General features: G+C 30.4%; 3 protein-coding genes across 6 annotated transcripts; 2 read left to right on the top strand and 1 right to left on the bottom strand.

The window, feature by feature from the left end:
* The first annotated feature begins 348 nt into the window (after window positions 1–348).
* On the top strand, window positions 349–3238 carry LOC130672473 (uncharacterized). Its single transcript, XM_057477085.1, has 4 exons — window positions 349–1011; window positions 1213–1479; window positions 1592–1891; window positions 2689–3238. Exons 1-4 carry the CDS (start codon window positions 763–765, stop codon window positions 3088–3090), a joined length of 1218 nt encoding a protein of 405 aa, XP_057333068.1. The 5' UTR covers window positions 349–762; the 3' UTR covers window positions 3091–3238.
* Window positions 3239–6595: 3357 nt separating this feature from the next.
* LOC130672472 (neurogenic locus notch homolog protein 2-like) lies at window positions 6596–27245 on the bottom strand. 4 transcript variants are annotated; one of them, XM_057477083.1, is made up of 12 exons: window positions 24029–24110; window positions 23867–23955; window positions 11690–11777; window positions 11123–11374; window positions 10840–11046; window positions 9878–10123; window positions 9492–9740; window positions 8346–8480; window positions 8148–8279; window positions 7790–8038; window positions 7458–7706; window positions 6599–7380 (listed from the first exon to the last, which is right to left on the bottom strand). In XM_057477083.1, the coding sequence occupies exons 4-12, from the start codon at window positions 11358–11360 to the stop codon at window positions 7124–7126; spliced, it is 1962 nt and encodes a 653-aa protein (XP_057333066.1). In that variant the 5' UTR covers window positions 11361–11374; window positions 11690–11777; window positions 23867–23955; window positions 24029–24110; the 3' UTR covers window positions 6599–7123. The 4 variants fall into 4 exon arrangements, with proteins under 4 accessions (XP_057333064.1, XP_057333066.1, XP_057333067.1 ...); XM_057477081.1 differs by lacking the exons at window positions 23867–23955; window positions 24029–24110 and adding an exon at window positions 12068–12242 and having other exon boundaries at window positions 6596–7380; XM_057477084.1 differs by lacking the exons at window positions 23867–23955; window positions 24029–24110 and adding an exon at window positions 26907–27245.
* Window positions 14458–25765, top strand: LOC130672470 (aminopeptidase N-like). The gene is made up of 12 exons (XM_057477079.1): window positions 14458–14610; window positions 14699–15207; window positions 16871–17338; window positions 17417–17600; window positions 17690–17849; window positions 19460–19541; window positions 19618–19982; window positions 20060–20334; window positions 22174–22364; window positions 24050–24349; window positions 24440–24521; window positions 25380–25765. Exons 2-12 carry the CDS (start codon window positions 14702–14704, stop codon window positions 25608–25610), a joined length of 2844 nt encoding a protein of 947 aa, XP_057333062.1. The 5' UTR covers window positions 14458–14610; window positions 14699–14701; the 3' UTR covers window positions 25611–25765.
* Window positions 27246–27326: the final 81 nt, after the last annotated feature.

Raw genomic sequence — 27326 nt, 5'->3', positions numbered from 1 at the left:
TCTTTCGATTGTCGCAAAGCATCTGTAAATGCGTCGATTTGTTCCAAAGATTTTTTGAGCTTGAAGAACTCAAAAGCTATCAATAATAACGTTTTCGAGCTCTACAGTCTCACAGGATCAACCGTTTTTCAGATTTCTCTTTGTTCTAAATACATGAAAAATCTTTTTATAAATTTTAATTTTAATCTTCCCAAAATTTATTTTACCCGCTCTCACGACAGCTAAGACAAAAATCATAGATGAATATTTTAACGCCCTTAGACGTATTTTTGTAATGACACATTAATAGTGAATAATAGCGATTATTTGAATGAACGTGTGTTGATTGCGCAATTCATTATGACGCGGAGCACTTGACTTTGATATAAGTTACAAAGCATTATTTTAATTTATTGCATGTCAAGTGAAGCCTCGCGCGTTGACAAGTTGTCAGCGCGATCTACGTAATAATTTTCTATTTACACTTAGGACTTTAGCATTAAGAAATAAAAATAACGATCTAAAACGAGAGACATTTAAAAATTATTTATAAGATGAATATGACTTTTGATTGTCATCGTCTTGTTGACTTTATTTATGAAAAATTGAGTTAAATAATTATTTAACTCTTGAGTAACAGATACGGAAGAAGAATCGATCTAGTTTAACGATACATTTCTTTGAATGCAGTCATTATTCGTCGCCGTTGTTGTCCACTGAGTATTGACTTTAATAAATATATATAGAATAGATAATTAATAATAATTTTAATAAAAATTAAAAATGACTCCCCCAGCGTGGATAACAGCACAATTTATAGAAAATGTGCTGAAAAAAGCAGATAAAAATGATTCAATTTCAGTTTCCGATATTTTGGTAAATATCGCGACTAACAAAGGTGATAATTATACTAGTGACATGTATCGGGTTCATTTTGAATCAACGCGAAATGAAGCTGGCAGAAAAATACATAGAAAAAGTTCACTTATTGTTAAAGTTGCTTTTACTACTGAACAAATACACAAAGAATTAGTAAGTGCTAATTAAAATTTAGAACTTTCGAATTATTCCCCAGTTTTCAAGTAATTAGTAAATTTTTGAATTATTCCAAAAATCAGAATTACTCGTAAAGTACAAGTGAGACAAAAATTTTAAGATCACAATTCGAACCGAAGTTCGTTTTGGCTCAAATAATGTGATAATTTGCGAACAATTCGAAATTTTGATTTTTAGATCGAGGATGCCAATATCTGTGACAACGAAATAAATATGATGACGTCAACTTTGAAAGAGATGGAATCAGCATTAAAGGATACAAAGTTATGCGGCCGATGTTATTATACTCAAGAGAAAAATCCCCCGATTCTAGTTCTCGAAGATTTGGCGCCCTTGGGATTTATCATGGTTGATCGTCAAGCACGTCTTGATCTCCAACACTCGATTCTGGCGATACACAGATTAGCTAAGTTTCATGCAAGCTCCGTACTGGTTTGTGAAAATGTTAGTTATGTATAATTTCATTTTAGTGAATGAACACTGCAAAAAAATCGGGTTATAATTGATTATAACCTAAAGCTATTTACTAACGAATATGTAATTTTTTGTCAAATAGAAACCTAAATATAAAAATTTCTATACCAAAGGAATGTTTTCCGTTGGATTTCCGCCTGAATTAGCAAAATTTTTCACAAATGGAACGATAGCTGTTGCAAAAGTAGCCGAGTCCTGGCCAGAATTGAGTAAAGATTGCAAAGAAAAACTTAGAAAATTAGGAGATAGAGGTTATGTCAAAGCATGTGAAATAGGAAATTTGAGAGAATCTGAATTCAATGTAATAAATCACGGCGACTATTGGATAAACAATATGTTATTCAAATACGATGACAAAGGCAATGTGATTGACCATATTTTTGTAAGTTTAGTTTTGCACTAAGGGGTTACATGGGTTTCGTCGGGTAAAAAAAGGCCTATTTTCAATATTTTTTTTTCTATGTAAAAAATTATTTATTTAATTCAAACTTTTTTCTGTCTTATAGATACATATTTAAAGAATAATTTCTGAAATTTTCAAAAAAAAAAAATTTTAACTCCTACATTGTGACGTCATTTCCGGTGACCCCTCGAAAAAAACGTGAATCCGCGTTATCAGCATAACTCCTGACAAGATCATCTAAAATAAAAAAACAAAAATAAGTGTTTTAGTTAAGACCATAAACTCGTGTTTGAACGAAGGAAAGAAAAAAAAGTAAAAATTGGAATTTTGGCAGACATTTTTCCAAAAAAATGAAAATTTCGGTCAAATTTACTTGACATTTTGTTTTTTTTAAAATAGTTGTAATTGAAAAAAAAAAAACTCCTTCGTCCAAGTACGAGTAAATTGTATCTCGAACACCTGTGTAAAATTTCATCAAGATCGGTTGAGTAGTTTTCGAGATCATTTGACAACCGACTTTGAAAACACGATTCCGAGAAAAACGCGTTTAAAGTTTTGCTGATTCTTCTATACCTGACTTGGAGCGCAGACCTTCCAAAGGCCGTATCTCCGAAACTATTATTCGGATCGACTTGAAAATTTAGGATAATATTCTTGAGATGTTGTAGAAATTAATAAGCAAAAAAAATCGATTTCTTGAACCCACGAAACCCATGTAACCCCTTAAGCATAAATAAACTAAATATAAGCTGCTCTAAATTGATAAATTATTTAAGGTGGATTTTCAACTTTGTGTTTACGGAACGCCTGCACTAGATCTTCAGTATTTCTTCAATACAAGTCCTTCTGAAGAAGTATTGATACTTTACAAAAATTATCTCATTGAAGAATACGTTAAAGTTCTTTCTACAACAATGATAAATATTGGGTGTAAAACCTGTCCCCCTAGTCTCAATTATATACAAAAAGTATTGAGTGAAAGAAATTTCATTGGTTTCGTAGTATCCAGTGTTTGTCTCCCGCTACAACTAATTGATAAAAGCCAGGCACAAGGTCTAGATGAAATAATGAGCAGTGATGATGCTGAATTCAATCCTAATGCATATAAAAATGAAGCCTATAAAAAAATAATGATACGGAGGCTCCAAGAGTGGACTGCTCTCGGATTATTTGATTAATAATTATCGGAATTTGATTATATGCTACAACAGAACCGACGCTAAAAATATATCGTTAATTTACTCGGCAAATAAAAAAAATGATATAATATTAGCTTTAGAAATAATTTTAATTATAAAAACTTCTAAAATAAAACAATTAAAAATCACATATTTGGAATATTTATTAAGCCGTATCAGATAAAAATGTGATGTTAATTATAAATATACAAAACAAATATTAAGTGCAAATACTAATTTTTTTTACACACAGACAAGTTACTAATAAAATATTTACATGCATTATTCATCGCCGCAATGATAGAAGGATTTCTTAGCATTTAAAAATATTTTTTAGTATTTAAGAAATCATTTCTTAGATTGTAAGAAATATTTGTTAAATAGAAAAAAATTATGTTCAAAAAACGGTATCCTAAGGGATCGCCACTGTGAAATTTCAAAAAAAAAATTTTTTTTTTTTTAAATCAAAGTTTCTGTGTTCAAAAATATGTATCTAGAATTTTATATAAAAATTCCGAATATTTTTCAAGTTATAGTCATTTTTGTGACAGCGCGTCAACTGACCGTTGCGTCGACTAAAAACTTTAAACGCGTTTTTCTCGAAACTACTTTTTTTGAACTGGTGGCATCTGTAATTTGCATAAATATAAACCGATTCGCAACTTTTTTTTTCCGTATTCGTCTATTCAGTAGCTAAAGTTGCATGTAGGGGATTTCGAAAATTTTGATTCTTAAGATTTTTTAGGGCTGTTTGAATCCAAAAAAATGAGAAAAAAAAACGAAAAAATTTTTAATATGTCGCCATTTTTTTTCAAATCCAAATTTTCAAAATCCCCTACGTGGAACGATAACCACATGCATACAGATTACGCGGTTTAGTTTTTTTGTTTCTGATAATCCGTTTTTGAGTTAGAGATGACACCGTGGTGGGGGAAATTTTTTTGGTGCTCCACAAAAATGCTTATAACTTTGTAACAACATGATATTTTTTAATGAAAATTTAGGAGAATTATCTTCAATGTATACTTTATAAAACGAAAAAACCCGATCCCCAAATTCCTTTATTATTCCAGTCAAAAAAATTCCCGAAAATCACGAATTTTTTCGATCCTCACAGTGGCTATCCGCCTTAAATGCTAAGAAATCCTTATATTAGTGCGAATATTGTGTTCAACTCTGCAAATTGATATAATTCCTTATGCTCTACATTCTGCCAGCTGCCTCAAGGCTTAAACTCAACACATGGGCAATATTCATACGCATGCGCATTATCGATTCTACAGGAGTCATTCACTATAGACTATAGCTAGCGAATCTGAAGGAAGGCAATCTTAGGTTAGTAGTTACTCATCACAAGGGTCGACAATACTAACAAAATTTCCGGATCTTAGATTTCTAATTACGTTTTTAATATTTATGAGATTCTACTGATGAAAATCTTCCGAAATAAGTGAATAGTTTTTTTAAAAAGTGAAAATATTTATATAAAACAAAATTCAAATATGATACTGAAGTTAGCCGACGTCTAGTAATTTTCGGATTTTTTTTAAGCGAGAAATAAAAAAAAAAAAAATATTTTAAAAAATTGCACTTGCAGTCTTTTAAATTTTCTACATGTGCATATTTTTAGTTTTTTATTTTTCTTGAAATTTAATTGGTAAAAAAAAATCAAAAAATTTTTAATTGTCTGCTACTTTCAGGATCGTATTCAAATACGTGACTGTTCTTAAATAATTTTTACTTGTTTATCCAAGCATTTAAAAAATAATATTTGTTTTATTAAATTAAAACATGGAGGATTGTGAAGAGCTTCGTGAAAATTTACTGACATCAATTCGAAATAATGATTTAAATAAATTTCTAAATATCATTCCATCAAATTCACTTTTATCATCCTCTTTTGGATACAAATTGCTCTGCACTGCTCTAGAATATCAACAAACAGAAATCGCCATATTTTTATTGGAAAATAAGGTCCCAGTGAATAGCATCAGTCAAAATGGCAGCCGATCAGCACTGCACTACGCAGTGATAGGCAACAATTTGAAAATAGTTGAGATGCTTTTGGCAAAAAAGGCATCAATTGAAGTCAGAGCAGATGTTGTAAGACATTATGACTGTTCGAAGCCTATGTACACATTCTATCATCAAGATGGATACACGCCTCTGCATTTGGCCGTTGAAAAGGGTAATTTTGATATAATTAATCTACTACTTGAATCCGGCGCAGACGTTAATTGTAAAACAAAAGAAGACTTAACACCTATTCAAATTGCTGCTATTATGGCTACTGGAGTAATTATAAAGCTACTTATTAAATACGGTGCAAGTATGGACGTAAAATATTCACGGACAAGAAGAGGAAGATATTCTGTTAGTAAAAGTAATGGCACAACATATGAAAGCTACTATTCGTATTCCGAAGGATTTTCTTTACTACACAGTGCAATCGAGAATAGTAATGATGACGTTATCAACACATTACTAAATCTGAAATTTGATGTTAATGTTAAAGATGCATTTGGTACGACACCCCTAATGATTGCAGCCAGCAAAATAAATTATCAAATTGTTAAATTACTGCTGAATCATAATGCCAATTTGCATGACATTGATTACGATGGAAAAATGACGATACATTACTTATTTTTGAACCGATCAATACAGTTTAGAAGAACGTGTTATAAAGAAAAACTTTATGTAAGATATAAAACTCCGTTGATTAATTTGTTGATGAAAAATGACGCTAATTGTGATGCAGAAATTAATGGGATTCGATTAACGGCTCTCCATTTGGCTGCTTATTACTCTTATCACGAAGCTGTTGAACTATTGGTTAATCACGGTGTGAATGTTAGTGTAAAAATGAATTGCAATGGTAGGAATTACACGGCGCTTGAACTTGCTCATGGAGTTTTTAAGACACATGATTTTTTGAAGGCTGAAAAAATTTTTCTGGGCGATTGTTATCACACTGCACGATGCTGCCGCAGTAAAGAACGCGAAGCGACTCTAGTTCTTTTGATAAAACATATTATGAAGATGAGAGCACTGGGTGTTGAAGTTTGTAAACAGGATTTGGACTTAATTTACAAGGAATACCGAAATTATTATGATGAATTCGATAATGTGTTAAGTGAAGAAGTTAATCGAATGAAGAAAGAATTTTTTTGTGATAGTTATGTTAGCTTCTATGATATTGTTGTTAAAGATATCGCTAAGCTGGTGATGTATGCGAGGAATAAAAATATTTTTGTGGACAGCGATACTTATCGAGATAAATTTCCTAATTTTTACAATATGGCGTCGAGTCGATTTAGTCGCGCGCTTAGGAATAAACAGTGGAGTGATAAGTGCGATCATGTGTATTTTATTTTTAGACATGTTCTTAAATTACCGGATTATTCTGTAAGGAATATATTTTCTTATCTATCGCGTGATGATGTGAGAAATTTTAATTAAAAAATATTTTGTAATTTATAATTTATTCAAATTAAAAGTAAGCTTATTAAAAGTAATTTTTAAGATATTCTGGATTAAAAATTGTATAATTAATTTTGAATTAAATTGTTTTGAAAATTTTACAAAAATTAAGAAGTATTCACTTTATTTAACATGGAATTTTTTACTGTATACTTTACATTGATATATTAAAATATTTTATTATTAATCGATTTTCAATATTTTTTTTGTAGTAAATTATAATATTTATATTTTCTAATTAATTTGCATAAGATTATTAAAATTAGTTTTTCATTCAGTCAATGCCAGAGTATAAATTTCCATACATTAATGGCGGAATTTGAACTTGGCATTGAAAAGAGTCTGCACTTTTTTCTCTATCACACTCAAGTCAGTGCAGTAAATGGAAACTTCCCAAGTTTTTCTTCTGAACAAATGAAAATTAAAAAAAAAAAAGAACGTAAATGGCCAGATTATGTAGTAATGCATCGAGACGTTCTTAATTTTGGGTTTAGAGGTTATGTTTGAGAGAAAAGCTGGACTAAAATTACTAGAGACCCTCCTTAAGTGATTACTCGCTAGGCATGCATAAGTTATTGGATACTGCGTTAAAGCCCTCCCTGCATTGACACTTAAAATCTTCGCAAACTGTATTTAGTGTCTTGCATTGATGATCCGCCAAACAATTTCCCCCTATGATTGGCAAACAAGTTGACCTGTTTTCTGCAAAATTATTTGGTCTACAAGTACATATTTTGTCTTCTGAACACTGACTGTGCCATGGTTCACCACAATCTATATTGTTTTCACATCGGTATACCGAACTTACTAAATTTGAAAAAAATAATTATTACTATCAGCTAAATATTTTAAAAATAACGAATTCAAAAATGATTTTCGCTTACTTCTTACACACTGAGTGTCAGATACAGATACATAGTTTTTTTCGCATTGACATTTATTATTAATACATTCCATTACATCCAAAAAACAGTCAGTATTAAATCGACAATAACTTCCAATCATCGGGGCACATGTTGAGTTGCTTAATGCATAATGATCTTCATTACAAACACATATTTTTTTATTCGAACATTTTGCATTATTGATTGATTGACAGTCAGAACGTGTCTGGCACGGTTCTCCCAATAACGCTTTAATAAAAATATTTATAAAAAAATAATGTATAGAAATATTTTTGAATTAAGTGAATTTTTGAATTTGAATAAATTATTACTTGGCACACATTTTTCATTTGATTGAAATATATAGTTACGTCGACATTGACAACGATTCTTAGTACAAACCGAATTAGCAGCAGCGCAATCTGTATCTATTAAACAGTAGCCATTTAAAAGTGGCGCGCATTTTGAATTATTTAATGCAATAAAGTTGAATTCACAAATACATTTATCAACTTTTGAACATTGGGAATGGCTTATAATGTGGCAGCCAAAAGTGGAAGAACAAGAATGATTTGTGAGCGCTAAATAGTAAATTAATTGTATTAGATTAGTAATTTCAAAGCATGAAGATTGATTACCAATAGCTGAACGAAATCACTGTTTATTTAAGATGTACTAAATAAAATTCACCATTTTGTGGTAAGCACATTGTTTTATTCAATTGAACATAACCATCTTGACAAACACATTTAAGATCTGAACATTTCGCATGTTCTACTACTTCACAATCTGCATCTATATTACAGATACTTTCCAGTGGTCCTGGAAGAAATGCCAATTTTAACCGGAAAAAAACCTAAATAATGTTATTTTTCAAACACTACTCACTTGGCGCCATTTTACATACATCCGAATTTAACGAAACATGGTTTGCGGCACAAACACATTTATTATCTGTCGAACATTCTGCATTACGTATTAGAACACAGTCTGTATGATAAAAGCAAGGCAATCCTATTTCCGCTTGAAAAAGAAAGTGAAAAAAAAGGACCATTAACCTAAAAAACTTCAACAATTTTTCATGCATGCAGACCAATCAAATTAACCCTTTAATGTTTGGGAGTTTCGAAAGGTCTCCATGTGTGTCGAGTAGGAAGAGCGCAGTAAGTAAGAATAGTTGTATAGTAATACAACTATCTGTCCTTTTCCATTTATTTTATCCCTACTTTGGGTACAGTAACAGTGCCGTAGTTAGGAATGTTTAATGTTAACCCCTAAAGGGTTAATCAATTTCAACTATAGAGCTAGAGGCGTCTAATTTCGTCCCAATGTATTAGCTCTTAATAGTTCACAGTTAAAAATTCTGTGTAAAATTCTCGGGGGCCAGGTAATTATAAAAAATTTAGTGTATGGCACGAGACAAAAGACAATTTCAGACTTTGGGTACCCTAACGGACCCAAATTACGGTAAATTACGGTAAACCCACCGTAAATTACGGTAATCCACCGTAAAATGCCGATTTACCGTAAATTACGGTGGATTTACCGTGAATTACGGTGGTTTTACCGTAATTTACGGTGGATTTACCGTAAAATACGGAAATACGGTAATCCACAGTAAATTACGGTAATTCGGTAATCCATCCGAATTTTTTACGGTAGATTTATCGTATTCAACGGTAAATTTACGGTATACCCGCCGGAATTTACGGTAATCCACCGTAAAGTACCGATTTACCGTAAATTACAGTGAATTTACCGCAATTTGCAGTGGGTTTACCGTAATTTACGGTGGTTTTATCGTAATTTACGGTGGTTTTACCGTAATTTACGGTGGTTTTACCGTAATTTACGGTGGGTTTACCGTAATTTACGGTAAATCTACTCGAATTTTACGGTATTCTACGGAAGATTTACGGTAAAATTACCGTAAATTTACGGTAAATCAGGTCTGCTAGGGTAACGCCAATCAACCTTTGTCTGATATCATTTTTTTCAGCTCTTGTCACACAATATACCATTAATTCAACTTACTAGGAATACATTTATCCCTGGATATTTTCATAAATTTTTGTTTACATTCACATCCATTTTCAATGCAAACGGCATTTTCGGCATGACAATCTTCATCATCCTTACAGAATCCGCCTATAATAGGTATACATATTTCTTTGGTGAATTGTCTATATCCATTTTTACAAATACATCGTCCGCCGAAGGAACACACTGCAAATGGTATTTGATTACAATCAGAATCTGTTTGACAGGACTCTTGTAACTGACCTAATAAAAAAAAAAAATAGCGTTATTTCCCCAATTAGATATAGCCATCAGGAGCAGAATAAAATATTAATGGACTCCGACTACCCTGGCGGATCCGAATTATGTTAAATTGTTGTAATAATTTTAAGAAAACTTACTCGGCACGCACTTGAATGCGTGATAGGCATGATTAGGTTTACATTGACATATATTATCAATACAATACGAATTTTCCATTGCACAAGGTTCATTGTTTTCACAAGGTTGGTTAATATATGGTGCACACCATGTTGTGTTGATTGGAAAATAATCTTCATTACAGATGCATTTTCTATTTTTATTACATGTTGAATGTTTAATTGAATCGCACCGTCTATTCGTATCACAAAACCCGCTCAACTGAACTATATAATTAAAAAAAAAGATACCTTCACATATAGCTCTAGTTTTTTATAGTAACATATTTATAATGAATACATGTAATGCAAATTACGAAGTGTATTTTGTTATGTAAATGTTTAAGACCAAAACCATAAAAGTAAAACAAGTGTTTTTTATTTCAGCTGACTCTCTTCTGCTATTTTATACAGCAAAGGTAATAGTAGCCCTAGCAGACCTGATTTACCGTAAATTTACGGTAATTTTACCGGAAATCTACCGTAGAATACCGTAAAATTCGAGTAGATTTACCGTAAAACCACCGTAAATTACGGTTAATCCACCGTAAATTACGGTAAATCGGTACTTTACGGTGGATTACCGTAAATTACGGCGGGTATACCGTAAATTTACCGTCAAATACGATAAATCTACCGTAAAAAATTCGGGTGGATTACCGAATTACCGTAATTTACGGTGGATTACCGTATTTCCGTATTTTACGGTAAATCCACCGTAAATTACGGTAAAACCACCGTACATTACGGTAAATTCACCGTAATTTACGGTAAATCCACCGTAATTTACGGTAAAACCAGCGTAATTCACGGTAAATCGGCATTTTACGGTGGGATTACCGTAATTTGGGTCCGTTAGAGAGTGTTTACTTGATATAATATGACAATTTTATATATAAATCTTATAGAACAACAAATTAATGGTTTGAATAGTGACTACTTACTCTGTACGCATTGAGTATTGAACCTCGGATAATACTCAGACTTGCATGTACATTTATTATCAATACAAACAGAATTATCGGGTATACACTCATTAGCTGTCGAACAAAATCCACCTAATAATGGAGCGCAAACTGTTCTATTGAAACATTTCGTATTGTAGATTCCTTGACAATCTGAATCACGACTACAAGGGATCCCCTGTTCTTCTAAAATAATTTAAACAAATAAATGAGTACTACGATAATAGTCGAAATTTGTTCTATTATGGAAAACATTGCTCACTTTGCATGCACAAGGTATTGGACACCTGTAGGTAGTTATCATTGCATCGACACTCATTATTAATACAATGAGAATTATCTGGTACACAGGTTTCATTTTTCCAACAGAATCCACCCAGTAATGGTGAACATGTCGTCTCATTTAACTGAATATTATTAGCTCTACAAACACACTTTTTACCTTTCGAACATTTAGCATGCTTTATTGCATCGCAGTCATTATCATTGTTGCAGATCATTCCCAATCGCTTTACTATCATAAGAAAATTTGATTTCATGTAGAAATTCACAGAAAATAATCATAAGTTTTGAGATTAAATAAATAACGTACCTGAAGATCGGAACGTTTTTCCCGGGACGAAAATAAAAAACCAAAATGAAAAATAAAAAATCTAGTGGATCTAGATTTATGAAATGTTTCGTATGGGTGCTAGTATGTCAGCAAAAAATTTTAGGCCACCCCCAATTCCCGGAATTATTTTTAAGCAGTCAAATTACATGAAATTTTTCATTTTCGTTGAGCGAAAAACGTTCCAATCTTCAAGTACAGAATAAATATTTAAAATACCATCAGTGCGCTCCGAAGAAGGGGATGATTTACTTGGTTCCAATGTTATTTCGCTATACAGGCAAGAATGCCAACCATCGGGATCACACTAAAAATTGAATACAGTGTTTATAATAAATGATTCATTTATTTTAAGCTGCATCGCATCCACTAATGACATTTTGGCACTTATATAATATAAAAAAAAAATCTAAAATATATGAGCCGTGTCCATATGTCGGTGTAATAAATTATCATCTTTTTGAACGCAAGAGTGTACAAATTTTAGCTTATATTCTATTTTATGAAATATATTTTTTTAAATATTTAAGAGGATATTGAACTTTTATTGGAAGTGTTCTAATACTGACACGCATTTTCTTAAGATAAAATACTTACTTGATGTGTATGTTTGGCATTATCTTTACTTTCGGTGATAAAATTACCGAATATTATGATCAATGTGAAAATCCGGCAAATTTTTTTAAATAAAATGGCAATCGGCATTTCAAAGATTCTATTTTGTCGATTTTTAAAACTGAATTTAATGATTACTTTCAGAAGTTTCTTTTACGCGTCGTGATTAGCTATTAAAAGAAATTTTTTTATGACTTGAATCGTCAGCAAGAAACTTAAAAACAAACAGTTATCGATAAGGGTTATTATTGAAACAATTATGATTATTCTTAAAAATTTTAAAAGCTAGTAATTACGATTTTGAAGTCTTTAAAAATAGATAATTTGTATTTACTCATAATCAATAAAAAATAACTAAACCTGAAGTAAGAGTTTTTAAAAATAAACTGTAATCATACATTTTATGAATTATCAACGAAAAATATCCGAATAGCCACAGAACCACAGCAGGCTTCTTTTAATTTGACGTCTCAATGATGTCAAGTTCAGACTCTCCAGCTTTTTACAACAATATGGTTACAAATTGACGTCAACTATCTACTGCCTCAATCTGAAGGCATTGACCCAGAAATTTACCATCAATTTGCTTCCAAATTGACAACAAATTATCGTCATTTAACTTGCGCGTAAATTTTTTGCAGTCAATTGCAGCAGTAGATTTACGTCAATTTGTTGTTAACTTGGCTATCAGAGTATATGAGGCTCGAGCTGTATACCGCGACCAGGTAATAAAAATTTATCTTCACATGGTAATAAAAATTACTTTTATACCAATTAGACAATCATTATATGGTAAAGTAGAAAAAATGAATTAATATATCGACATTCTAATCTTTATAATCCTTAAGGCCGGGCCGTACTATACGAATTTTTGAATTTTACTTTTCTTTTGATTTATTAATCAATTGTTATTACAGAAATTTTTATAGCTTCCGAAAAAATATGAAAGACAAACTTTTTCGGAAGGTTTTCATCATTCGAGTGACGTAATCATTCAAAACGTAATTAGCTAAGTAAAATTCGAAAATTCCTTTAGTACTGCCGACCCTTACTTAATTAAGTACCCTGATAGCCACCCTAACCGTAAGTTAACAATAAGCTACTGCCGTATTTTAAAGGTAACTTAAAGAAAAGTGTTGGAGAGCAAGCAGTTACCTTTAAGTTGACAGTAAATTGTCTGTTAACTTAAATTAAATTTGACTACGTGTTACTGTCAGACAATAACGTTAAGTTAATCCCTGATTGTCACCAAATTTTTATATAGTGGAAACCTAAACATGCAAACCTCTCAATAAGACAATTTATAGATAAATTGAGAAAAATATAGATAGCCCGAACTGAGAATCGAACCCAGATCAATTCGGTATCGCGCCGAGTGCTCTACCAATTGAGCTATCCGGCACTATACTATATTCCATTCAATTTGATCTATAACTTATTGAGCCACACCGTCCATCGTACGGTAATACACTATTTTTATATAGTGGAAACCTAAACATGCAAACCTCTCAATAAGACCATGTGTCACCAAAAAATCGATTTAAAGGGATTTGCAATGTTAAATGCCCGTAAGAAGAGAGATTCAAAAATAGTCAAGGTATTCAAAAGTATTGAAAAAATTTTTTTTTGAATCCCTTTAAATCGATTTTTCAATCAGGGATTAAAAGTGTCACTTCAAATTGACGGCAAGTTTTTCTGTCAAGTTACATTCAAGCTATCCCTGTTTAAAAATATTGATTGAAAAGAATAAAAAATGATGAAATTCGAATTCTTTTCAATAATTTCAATTCTTTTGTTTGTATATATAGATATACAGTTTGCATGGAGTGACCGCTTCTCAATTCTTTTCAATCAGTATTTTTAACCAGGGTACTGCCGTATTCTGAAGCCAACTTAAAGGAATAGTGATAAATTAAGATTTAAAAAATGCAAAAAAACGAAGGCCCGAAAGTGTGATTTTTTTATATGTAGTATTATATAAGAAAAAAATAAATATTTTAGAATCATGCGTATTTTGAGCTCATTAATAAACGAACCTTTTTAGAGTTACAAACGATTATTTTTTTATCAAAAGCTAAGATTTTTATACTTCATTTATCTTATACTTGATTAAAAAATTTCATAAGATGATGTAAGAAAAAAAATATCATGTTAAAATTAAAATACGTGGTATTCGATTCTTTATCAATAAAATGTTTTTAGTTTCCATCAAAACCATTAAGTGTCGAAATATTTTTTTAATTGCGTTTTAATTGCAACGAATAGTAGTAATAATATAGGTAATAGAAGTAATGTAGACAGAGACACACACAAAATATACGTATACTTTTATACTCATATATATTAACACAGATAAAAGTTCACGCTGATTAGATTAGATCAATTCGTTATTGTTTTTTTCTGATACTCATATCATTTAATCATTATAAGACCAAAAGGAATCACGTAGACTGTTTTTAAGAGCGATTGTCGTGTTATAAGCAATACCGGGCTTGATTGTTAATCATACTGTTGTTTTATTCCACGTAAGTAAATTTTTGGTTTCTTATATAATAAAACGTTGCAATAACGCAGTCCTAAGTTTTACATTATTCAAATATTATAATCAAATAGGGCATGATGTCGTTGACCGGGATAATTTTTTTGACTATTTTTATAATATCTACGACGCAAGGAATTCCATATTTTTCGGAAATTCCTGCATTGTATGATTTACCAGAAGTGCTTCGTGATAATGCGAATGTGACTTACCGGCTTCCTGACAATGTAGTACCAAGTCATTATAGGATCAAACTGATCCCAGATTTACAAAATTCTTTTACTTTTACTGGGTCATCAATAATAGAGATTAAAGTTATAAAAACAACTAAAACAATAGTTCTACATGCTCAAAATATCGAAATTACCGGAAAAATTTCACTAACTAATGTAGCTGATGCGACTCAAGCTCAAGAAACGGAGACACATTCAATAGAAACCACAAATAATTTTTTAACAATAACATTCCCGAAGGATATAGCAGTAGGTAGCTATAATTTGACTTTGGCATATAAGGGTGAAATTAACAATTACTTGAGAGGTTTTTACCGAGGAAACTATACAGATGGATTAGGCCGGAATAGGTAATTAAATAAAATGAAATAAATAAAAATAAGCGAAGAATCCCTAGTTAAAATATTAGACGTAAATTGGACGTTCTTAACGTTTTTAACCGTAAATTGAACTTTTTCAACGTTTTAAACGTAAATTGAACGTTTTTAACGTTTTGAACGTAAATTGAACGTTTTGGACATTATAAACTCAATTTGACAGCTTTCAACTCATTCAAAACGTAGATTGGAGTATCATAAATCAAAACGTAACTAAAACCTATTTAGACTTATAATAAGAAAACATAAGCATACCAAAAAATTTTTTTTCATCGATTTTGTACTCCTGGATTATAATCACGTCAATTCCATAAAATTTTGTCGTCCGCCTTTCTGGCTCTTAAATAAAAAATTCGTATTTTGAAAAAAAATTTTTTCAGTTTCATACTTCTATCTTTAACACTACATATGTATATCTGTTCATATATTATGAGATCAAGGTTACCCGTATGAAAAAACCATATACTGTCGATAATATATAAAAAAATATATGGTAAATAACTGAACACATATGGCGGCAAAATAATTAATATTGATTAATATATGATTTATCATATATAATAATTTATACGTTTAATATTATAATAATCCATATCATCTATAATATATGTGATTATATTCATGTGATATTGTATCAAAAATTATATGTCCGCTTTATATATTAATTTATAACGTAAAATATATGTTTCATCATAGAAATTAATTTATAATTTCAATATTATTATAATCCATATAATTTATAATATATGTAATTGTATACATTTGATATTACATCTCAAATTACATTCTCGTTTTATATATAAACTTATAATTTCAATATTATAATAATTTCGATATTATTATACATAAATAATGTAAAAAATTCACTCATACCAAAAATTAAAGGAACAAAAAAATTTTAGAAATTTATTACCGGTTTTTGCAAGACTGTAACTTCATGAAAAATAATCGTATCAAGATTTTAAAAAAAGCATTTTATAGCTTGAAATCTCTAGTTTCATATTTGTACAAATATATATAAACATATATCTATATAAATATATATTTACATACATTTATACAAATATATGTGAACGTATATTTATATAATTATATATTTACATGTATAAATTTTATATGTCAGTTATATAATTGAATCATATATCTTATCATATAACTTAAAATATAGTATAAAATATTATAAGCAATATTTATAAGTTAGCATGTAAACAAAATATATTACCGATATATATGTTGCAAATTATAAAATCATATAATATTCCGGCAAAATTTAGTATATGGCTCCATATATGACTTCTTATAATTCCATATAATTTATCATATATTTTGAATTATACTGAAGCTCATATATTGCTTTTTCATACGGGTATGAAAATTGTGATTACAAATATTGAAATAAATTAATTAATGTTATCATTACACTAAAATCATGACTCATGAAATTACCAATTTTTTATGAACCAAAATACAAAAAAATCGTTCAATTTACTTTCAAAACGTTAAAAACGTTCACTTTACGTTTAAAACGTTAAGAACGTTCACTTTACGTTTAAAACGTTAAGAATGTTCAACTTACGTCTAATATTTCGCCTCGGGAAGGGAAAAATATTTAAATAATTTATAAATTCAACACTAGGTCGATAGCTTCAACACATTTTGAACCTGTTGGTGCTCGGTTGGCCTTTCCATGTTGGGATGAGCCAGCATTGAAAGCCTATTTCACGATATCGATAAGACACAATCGAGATTACACCGCATTATCAAATACACAGTTAAATACATTGCAAACTGTTGAAGATAATGACAATGAAGTGTGGAGTATTTTTAAAACAACTCCAAAGATGTCAACTTATCTCGTTGCTTACGTTGTCGCAGACTTTGATCATTTGTCGAATGAAAATGATCAGTCATTCAGAGTATGGGCAAGAAAAAATGCGATCAATCATGGAATGTATGCAGTAGATGTGGGACTGAAAGAGTTAACGGCTCTAGAAAAATATATTGGTATAACATTTAAGAGCCATGGGCTTACTAAAATGGATTCTATTGCATTGCCTCAATTGTCGGCTGGAGCTATGGAGAATTGGGGTTTGGTTACATATCGGTAAATCACATTCAATTCGTTCTGTACGATTTATATTTATGAATATTTGAAATTAATATTGTTTTTTTTCAATTATAGAGAAAATGGCCTTCTTTTTAAAGAGAATGTTAGTTCTCTTTACGACAAAGAAGGAATTGCTAAAGTTATTTCACACGAATTTGCTCATCAATGGTTTGGTAATTTAGTTAGCCCAAAATGGTGGACTTATGTCTGGCTCAATGAAGGTTTCGCTAATTATTTCCAATATGTTATTACTGATATGGTAATACTTTCAATTTTTGTGGATTAATAATTTTATAACCTCTTCAACACGATTATTAATTTACAAGACTACTAAATTTTGGATTTTAGGTTGAAACTGACTGGCGTTTGATCGAAAGATTCGTTGTAGAAAACTTACAAAATAGCGCTTTTGGAGCGGATAGTTTGAATACCAGTCATCCGATGGATGTCAATGTATTGAGCCCAAAAGAAATTACCTCCATTTTTGATAGTATTACTTACAGCAAAGGTATTGAAATACAATATTTAGTACACGGAACAAAAATTCTTGTGACCAACACGATGCGATTTCCTGATTTATGATACTTGCTTAGCTATTTAGAGGTTAGATAGGTCAGCGATAGGTATAGCAATGGCAGCGATTATATTGGGAGTAGGATGAGATCATTGCTGGAGTTATAAGTCGCTCATTTTACGGAACGGGCTGCTTTAATTCATTCTTTCTCAAACTGCTTTTGAATAGAAAGACCTATAGCTCATTTTGTTTAGATTAACTGGCCCTGATTAAAAATATTGATTGGAAACAATTGAGAAGCGGTCGCTCCATGCAAACTGTATATCTATATATACAAACAAAAAAATTGAAATTATTGAAAAGAATTCGAATTTCATCACTTTTAATTCTTTTCAATAAATATTTTAAAACAGGGGGGTGTCTTCTCAAGAAGGCAGGGGAAGAAACCACGCCCCCTGTTGACCAAAACGTGGTATGTCGACCAATACATGGAATTGGTGCTATAGACAAATCCTCTCTTAGTCAGCATAAGGGAAACCGAATACTTAGGATTGCCCCGATTAAACAACTGAATTCGATCGAATTAAACAGAATTAAATTTTTAATTCTATTTAATTCAGATAAAATCTGTTAATTCGGAACCTAACTTAAAAATGAATTCTGTCTAATTCGGCAGGAAAACCAGTATTTGTTCAAATTAAAACGAATTTAAATAATTCTATTCGGTTTAATTCTGATTAGTTCGAAAATAATTCTCCAATTTCTGGTTCTGAATCCGAATTAAACTGAATTAAAACGAATTTGAAATTTTTAATTCGGTTTTATTCTGTTTAATTCAAATTCAAATTTTCAATTCAGTTGAATTCTATTTTGCAGAATTCGACAGAATATAACAGAATTAAAATTTTTAATTCGGTCGAATTCAGTTGTTTAATCAGTGTCACTGAGTCCGGACTTGTAGTGGCTGTTGGTTCGGCACCTACATGCAAAAGGATCTTTGATCTGATCATCGGTACTGGGGTATTCTCGATAATGAGCTTATGCTCAAAATTTCGCTATAATCATATTACAGTAGAATGGAGTGACACGACCGATGATCCGAGGACAATTGATCCGCGACAATTGATCCTTGCGACGATTGATCCGTCGATAAAATGCGTGTAACATGAAAATTTACGCCCTTTTTCCACTAATTTTGCGTGCGTGTAACATAAAAAATATACTCACACACAAATTAGTGAAAAAAGGGCGTAATTTTTCATGTTACACGCATTTTATCGACGGATCAATCGTCGCAAGGATTAATTGTCGCGGATTAATTGTCCTCGGATCATTTGTTACGTAACCGTAGAATGGACGGGATATTCGCAGCGCGTGTATGCCTGAAATATGCGAGGCAACGGCTTCCCGTAAAACGGATGGACTTCGGTCCCGTTACATTAATTAATTAATTTCGCTTAGATTAGAATAATTTTAGTGAAAAATCTACTTCCAGTTCGGTCTCCGGGTGGTCTTTCTTTATTATTTTAAAATAATAGCTTGTCATTTCATAAAGAGTAGTCAACATATCTATTAATTGAATAATTAATATCAAACTTTTTCAGCTGCATCTGTTATCCGTATGATTTCTCACATTATGGGAGAAGATAAATTTAAAACAGGTTTAAAAAATTATCTTACTGCAAAGTAAGTTTCTTTATACCACATTAAAATACATTAATTTAGGAATTTATTTTAACAATTCAATTATTGAACTTAATAGGCAATTCGATGTAGCGACGTCCGATGATCTTTTTAATGAATTGACCAAAGTAGTTGATGAAACGATGAAACCAAACTTTTTGGCGGCTCTTAAAAATTGGGCAACAACTCCTGGTTTTCCAGTTGTCACTGTTGTAAGAAATTACACGACGAAAACTGCAACAATAATTCAATCTCGATTTTCGTTCAATCAAACCGAAGTACCTCCGTCATCGAAATATTATGTTGCAATAAATTGTGCAACCCCGAAAGATTTCAATTTCAATGACACATCATCTATAACATGGTTCAAATCTGATGAAAATTCTACAGACATTCCAGCAGCGGATGAAAACGAATGGCTAATTTGCAACAAACAACAATTTGGTAAATTAGGAAAAAAAAAACGTTTTTAAATATTAAATATTTGTACTGTATAAATTAACAGAACGTTTTGCCAATAGGTTACTATCGTGTAAATTATGATGAGAAAAATTGGAATCTGATCACCAAATTGTTGGCAATTAATCATACGGGAATACATGTTTTAAATCGCGCACAACTTATTGACGATGCATTTAATCTTGCTCGAGCTGGTTATATTCATTACAACATAACATTACCTCTTATCGGATATCTTAAAGAAGAAGTAGATTTTATCCCGTGGTCTTCAGCATGGAACGGTATCTCGTATCTAAATAGAGTATTAACCAATACCGAACACTCTCAAGTTTTCAGAGTAATTTGATTAATTTCATTCCTTACTACCCGCATAAAAAAACTTTATATGTGAAAACATATATGATAGAATATATGAATATTATAATGTGATATATTGTACAATATACAAAATCATATTTAGATTTTTGCCGTATCAATATATGATAATATATTGAAAAAAAATATATTGCTAGATTATATTACCAATATATTTATCAATATATGACTTTTTTAACTTCCCGCTAAGAAAATTGCAAATTTTCAAAAAAGGGAAGTTATTGGTTTCGGTCCGATTTTCGAAAATCGAGTTTTCATCAGATGTCGACGTTTTGAGGTCCTAGGAAACTATTCTGACTATTCCCGGATGGACGTCCGTGTGTGTGTGTGTGTGTGTGTGTGTGTGTGTGTGTGTGTGTGTGTGTGTGTGTGTGTGTGTGTGTGAACTTTTTTTTGTCCGACGATATCTTTGGAACGGATGAACCGATTTGAACGTACTTGGTGGCGATCGAAAGAGCTCACCAAAACTTAGTCTTGATTAGATTTTGGGGTAAATCGATCATGTAGTTTACAAGTTATACAAAGAATAAGAATTAAAAAAATTTTTTTTTTTGGTTTTTTATTGATTTCTCAGAAACGACTTATACGATCAACTCCAAAATCTAATCAGCTCTAGAACTTGATAAAACGCGTCGATTGCCGCCTTAGCCATCTCAATCGGATAATTCGTTCGAGAGTTATCGCGGGCAAAAGAAATGGTAAAAAACGGTTTTTTGCGAATATCTTCGAAACAACTGAACCGAACAATTTCAAAATTTTCTCAGCTCTAGAACTCAATAAAATACGCCGATTGCCACCTCAACCATCAAAATCGGTCAATTCGTTCGTGAGATATCGTGGGAGAAAGAAATGCTAACATCGGTTTTTTTCAAAAACAATGGCACACAAAAGTATTTTCGAGCTCGAAGAGCTCGAAAATGCATCCACAACAATGTTTTCGAGCTCAAGGAGCTCGAAAACAGCGGGAAGTTTTGGGGCTGGCCCGCAGGGTCAACCGATAGACAGATTTTTATGTATGTTTTACATATATATTTTAATATATCTTTTTTTATATTGATATATTATATTGAAAGTAGTGTATTAATTAATATATAGTATTTTTTGTATTTTTTATATATGTTTTCCAGTATATTGCAAAATATATGGTTTCCAGTATATTGTAAAATATATGGCACTTTTTTTACTTTTCTTAGGTTGTTGCGTTAGTTATTCAGTAAATGTAATGTCAATGAAAAGAAAAAAAAATTGTAAATTTGACTTTTTTTGTGGATTTGTGTAGAAATTGAAAAAGTATATTGAAAAAATAAAATTTTCAATATATTGTGATAAATATAAGTTTCAATATATTAGAAAAATATAATTCCAATATACCGCTAACCATATATTTAAACATATAAATTCTTCCATATATAATCAATTATATAAAGACCATATACCACTAATTATATGAGTCAAAATATATGGATATATATATTAAGTTTATCATATTATACTTATAAATTATATATATACCATCCATATATGACAAGAATATATTGAGCATTATATGAGATAATATATATAGAAAAATACAAAACATTATATACAAGTAAATATATTATTATAAATATATAATCCAATATATGTAAAAAACATATATTTTTCAATATAGATATTTTTGCCGCTATATATTTATCACATATTCACCATATATTTTTTTATATACTTTTAACAATATATAGCTTTTCCATGCGGGTATATTTCTGTATCTAAATTTATTAGTTTAATGAATCATTTTTTTGATAATCAAAATTTTCTATAGGAATATATAACAGGATTAACTGGAAAATTGATCGAAAGTGTTCATTTTAATGAATCATCCGAAGACTCGCACATTACCAAATTACAGCGAATAAAACTAATAGAAAATACTTGTGCTATGGGTTTGAAATCGTGCTCAGATTATGCATTATCAAAATTGAATATGTGGCTTAATAATTCTGAGACAAATCCGTAAGTTTGAAACGTTTTTATTTATCATTCTAAAAAATGTATAAAGTAAATAGCACCATCATTTCTAATTATAATCCATTAGCCACCAGCCACTAGTATATTTTTTGTCGCTTTCTAATGTTAGCGATACTAAGGCGTTAATTACACTTCATAAAATACTATCAAAAAACAATTCCAAGAAAGACTTAATTTTTTATCATTTTTCAAAAACCATTACTGCCTTAGAAGTGTTTCTTTTAATATCATTGACACCACTTAAAAATTGTTATTTATAATTATATTGGCTTAGGAAAACATTTTTCTAATTTGGGGACGGCAATAGTATTATATTAAGCTACTAGATTAATTTAATTTTTGTAACATAAATTAGACTTTCACTAGATTATGCGTCGTTTAATGCTCGATAGTACTAATTGTCCACGATAGTTTATGTAATAAGTGCTTAACAGGGGTTTTCAGTCAGTAATTTATCGGTCATCCATCAGTCATCTCAATGGAGAGTCTGTAAAAAATCTGTAGTGTCTGAAAAGTGTATGGAAACTCTCAGTATTCCGATGAAATTAGACCCTAATTTCGACGCTTTCGAGTCACTTTCCGACACTTCCGGACACTTTCGGATTCTTTCGACCTAATAAATAGGAAGATACCTGCCGAAAACTAGTCAAAAACTTAATTACAAAAAACTACAATTAAGGCTCGGCCGTACCTAACGAAATCTCGAATTTAAGAATTCTAATTACTTTTTGAATATTTATGGGACTCGGATGATGAAAATCTTCCGAGGAAGTTCGTCTTCTGCTTTAAGTCGGAAGTTAAGAAAATTCCTGTTATGATAATTACTTGATAAATAATTAGAATTATTAAATTCAAGATTTCGTTAAGTGGGGCCCAGCCTTAATACTAATATAATTTATTTAAAGCCGTAAGATTGATGGTGGCGTCATCTAGGTTCGCCTAAAGTTTACAACTTTAATGTTATTCATGCTTATAAACTTTGGCTTCTTAGAAATTGGTTATTTGTTAGTTTTTAGTCAGTAATCTATCGGTCATCCATCAGGCATCTCAATGGAAAGTCTGTAGAAAATCTGTAGAAAGTGTCTGAAAAAAGGGTTTTCACTTTTTTCTCTCTCGCATACAGTAAGAAAAGACTCTTCAAAATCACTAACGCAAAAAATTAAGGAACAGAAAAATTTTAGAAATTTTTTAGTGATTTTTGCAAGGCTGTAACTTTTTGAAAAATAATAGTATCGATATTTTAAAAAAACTATTTCAAAGCTTGAAATCTCTAGTTTCAATATCTTTTGATCAAAATTTTGTAGAGCTACAGTTATTGCGCAATCATGAGAAATATCGACAGTCAAAAATTTTCGAAATTTTTTTTTTCTTTCGAAGGGTCCACGGGCAAAGGAAATTTTTTTTCATTTTGATGTTCATTACGAAAATCTTTGTTTCGCGATATAATTATTATTCATTAAATTATTAAAAATTAGTGTTTTACTTACCAAGGGAGGAAAGGACGTTATCTCAAAAAAATTTAATATCTGAGAAAATCTGTATAAATTTGAATAGATCTATTGATATCAATGTAGATCTGAAATTCGAAAGAATAAGATCTCCGTTCATCCAATCGGATTTCATTAGATCTAAGTAAAATTTAAAGCTACTTTTCTTATTTTATCATTCAGGCTATCAGTGGATCTGAAAAAGGTCATCATATGCAGTGGAGTGCGCAGTGCTGATAAAAATACATGGAATAAATTACTATTAAAATATAAAGAAAATTACAATGATGACGATATTTTGACAGGATTAGGATGTACATCAGATACTGTTATTTTGAAAATGTATCTTGAAATGGCTATTAATAGTTCCTTACCTGTTATTAATCGTGACACAATATTCAAAGCTGTCTACACAGGAAGTGATGTAGGTGTAGATGTAACTCTTGATTTTCTTAAAGAAAAAATACACTACTTCCTCGCCAGGTGAGATTTTTCATTCACGTTCTTCATTCAATTGAAAATTTTATATAAATATGTAATATATGATTTTAAATAACCTATTCTCATATTCAGTGAGGCTGCAAGTGCTGCGACTGTTAAATCTTACATTACCGATATTGGAAGTAGAATGACAAATCAAAGTCAAATTGAAAAGGTAACGGTTTTTATAATTAATAACATTCCTTAATTTTTTCGTGAAGAAATTCAATGTATATAACAGAATGGAACTAAGAAAAAATTATGATGGTTTAGTCCGGAAATCAAACCCAAGTCTTTAGATGTCGCATCAACTGCTTAAAATTAAGGCATTCTTAACTATTCAACTGAACTAACCGATCATATACATTACATAATCTTTCTCAAGTTCTCTCTTCTGTTACCCGGGTCAAAAATAAAACTTGATTCAGATTCGCTTCACCTTATTTTCTTTTGAAGTTATCGATTTGCCGACGATTTTTCGATAAGATCTCGACTTTTTCAACTTGAATCAAATATTTTTCAACTTTTTTCATCTTAGTTTCAACTAATTTGTATTTTTTGATCTTAGTTAGAACTTATTCGTCTTTACTTCGAGCACGATAGTCATTCACCTTACTTTTGACTTGCTGAATCAAGTCGAAAAAAAGTTATTTATTCGTCTCACTTTTGCTTTAATATATAAAAATTACTTCACCTTAGTTTTGACTCTTTCGCCTTATAATTTAAGTCGAATAAGTCTAAATCAAGTCCGTGAAAAAAAGTCGAGTTTGTCTTGTAAAAAACGGTTCCAAATTTCGACTTCGTAAACCAAGTCTAAATCAAGTTTTATTTTTGACCCGGGTACTCATTGAATTTCTTTTGCCTTGGTGTTGTTCTTTAGTTTGTTTGGCGATGCGCATGGTCATATTGTTATTATTACATTTTTGGCATAGATGACCTTTTTATTATCAAATTTTGAAATATTATTATTATATTAAAAATCACCTCAATATTTATCAAGTTAAATTAACGGATCATAAATTTTAAATTATAGATAAAAGAAATCCGGACTCTAGACACAAGTTTACTTAATGGTATCATAGACGAAGGTTTAAAAAGAGCTCAGAGTAATGTTGAGTGGCTAAAGTCACGATCTGGAGAACTCGAAAAATTTTTCAAAAAAGATCCAGTAACTCCTCCTACTAACGACCATGATTCTGGAGTCACATTTACTGCATCCTTACTTTTAACTACTGTTTTATTTGCATTAACTTTATTACACTAAAATATTATATTTCTTATTATTCTCATTTTTTAATTTTATAGTTGTTATAAATTAATTTATCGATACTGTACGGAAATTATGAATATTCAAGATAATGTAATAATTCCGAAATTTAGCTTTATGCTTAATAAAAATTTTAAAAATGATCTGAAAAACGATTGATTCTGTAATCCTACCCTAAAACTTCTTGCTGTTTTCGATCCGACTCTCTAAACATGAATAAGTGAAAATAAGTGAATATTCTCTAATTCCAAGTGCAAACCGAACCAATAATTTAAAAAAGTAGTTCAGTTGGCACTCAGAATTAGGGAATATTCACTTATTCATGTTTAGAGAGGAGAAAAAATATTTTTATAAAATTTTATAAAATTTCATAAAGTTTAAGAAAATTATATACGATTCTGTAATATTTTAAATAATTTTGTAATATTTTACGACATAAAATTCCCTGAGTCAGAATATTAAGACTACATGAGCCTACATGGAAAGAATAATATGGTGGTGGCAACTTTCTGGGATAGTATTGAGTATTTTCTGTAAAAAAAAAAAATTTCAGACAGTACTGTATCCCTGATTAAAAATATTAATTGAAAACAATCGAGAAGCGGTCGCTCCATGCAAACTGTATATCTATATATGCAAACAAAATAATTGAAATCAATTGAAATTATTGAAAAGAATTAGAATTTCATCACTTTTAATTCTTTTCAATCAATATTTTAAAACAGGGATGCTATCTAAACTGTATCCACTACTGTCCGGGATAGTACTCAGTACTATCTAGAAAGTAGTGGATACAGTTACCAGTTCTTTTGAAATTATATAAAATTTCATCAAACCTTATAAAATTTACTAAGGAAGTTTAAAACTTCAAATTTCCATATACACTACTTGTTTATACATGGGTTGACGCGGTAGACAGTAACAAGGACTAAGAATCGGAAAACTCCAGGTTCACCCTCAGCACACTGATAGAAGGATTTCTTAGCATTTAAAAAAGATTTCTTAGTATTTAAGAAACCATTTCTTAAACATCATTTCTTTGTATTTAACAAATATTTCTTACTATTTAAGAAATGATTTCTTAATAGTTAAAAAATCATTTCTTAAGGCATGATTTCTTAACTATTAAAAAATCATTTCTGAAATAGTAAGAAATATTTGTTAAATACAAAGAAATGATGTTTAAGAAATGGTTTCTTAAATACTAAGAAATCCTTCTATCAGTGCAGTCACCAAGATTTTTCCGTCAATATTTATAAAAACACATTTAATCCGTCTTAATAATGTCCTCACCCATTAGATCAATATATAAGATTTAGTTGCATTTTTTTCCACAGTTTAATATTTTTTTTTAAATAATAATTGTCTGTAAAATTTCATAAAAATTTATGCAATTTTAGAAAATTTTATAAACCGGATCGAAATTTTATTCAACCGGATTGAAATCAATGGCTTTTTTTTGTGTTCTATTTTTACAGCGAAAAGTTATAAAACATTTAGGACAGTCCACTTAGTGCACATGATAGAAGTGATTTGTTAAAAAAAAAACTTTTTTCAAATAGATTAATAAAAATGATTTTATTAAGAGACGATCAGATCTTCGTCAAACAATTAATTTAGCCACAAACTTGTAAAGCGTTCTTTTATTTAAGTAAAACAATTCTTAATATCAAGCCTCTTCAATGCGTGGGACGTAGGTTAATGAAGTCAATT

This window comes from Microplitis mediator, chromosome 7 (genome assembly GCF_029852145.1).
Source record: "Microplitis mediator isolate UGA2020A chromosome 7, iyMicMedi2.1, whole genome shotgun sequence".
NCBI lineage: Eukaryota > Metazoa > Arthropoda > Insecta > Hymenoptera > Braconidae > Microplitis > Microplitis mediator.
The sequence above is the reverse complement of the archived record's forward strand: the minus strand, read 5'-3'. Positions and strand labels throughout refer to the sequence as shown.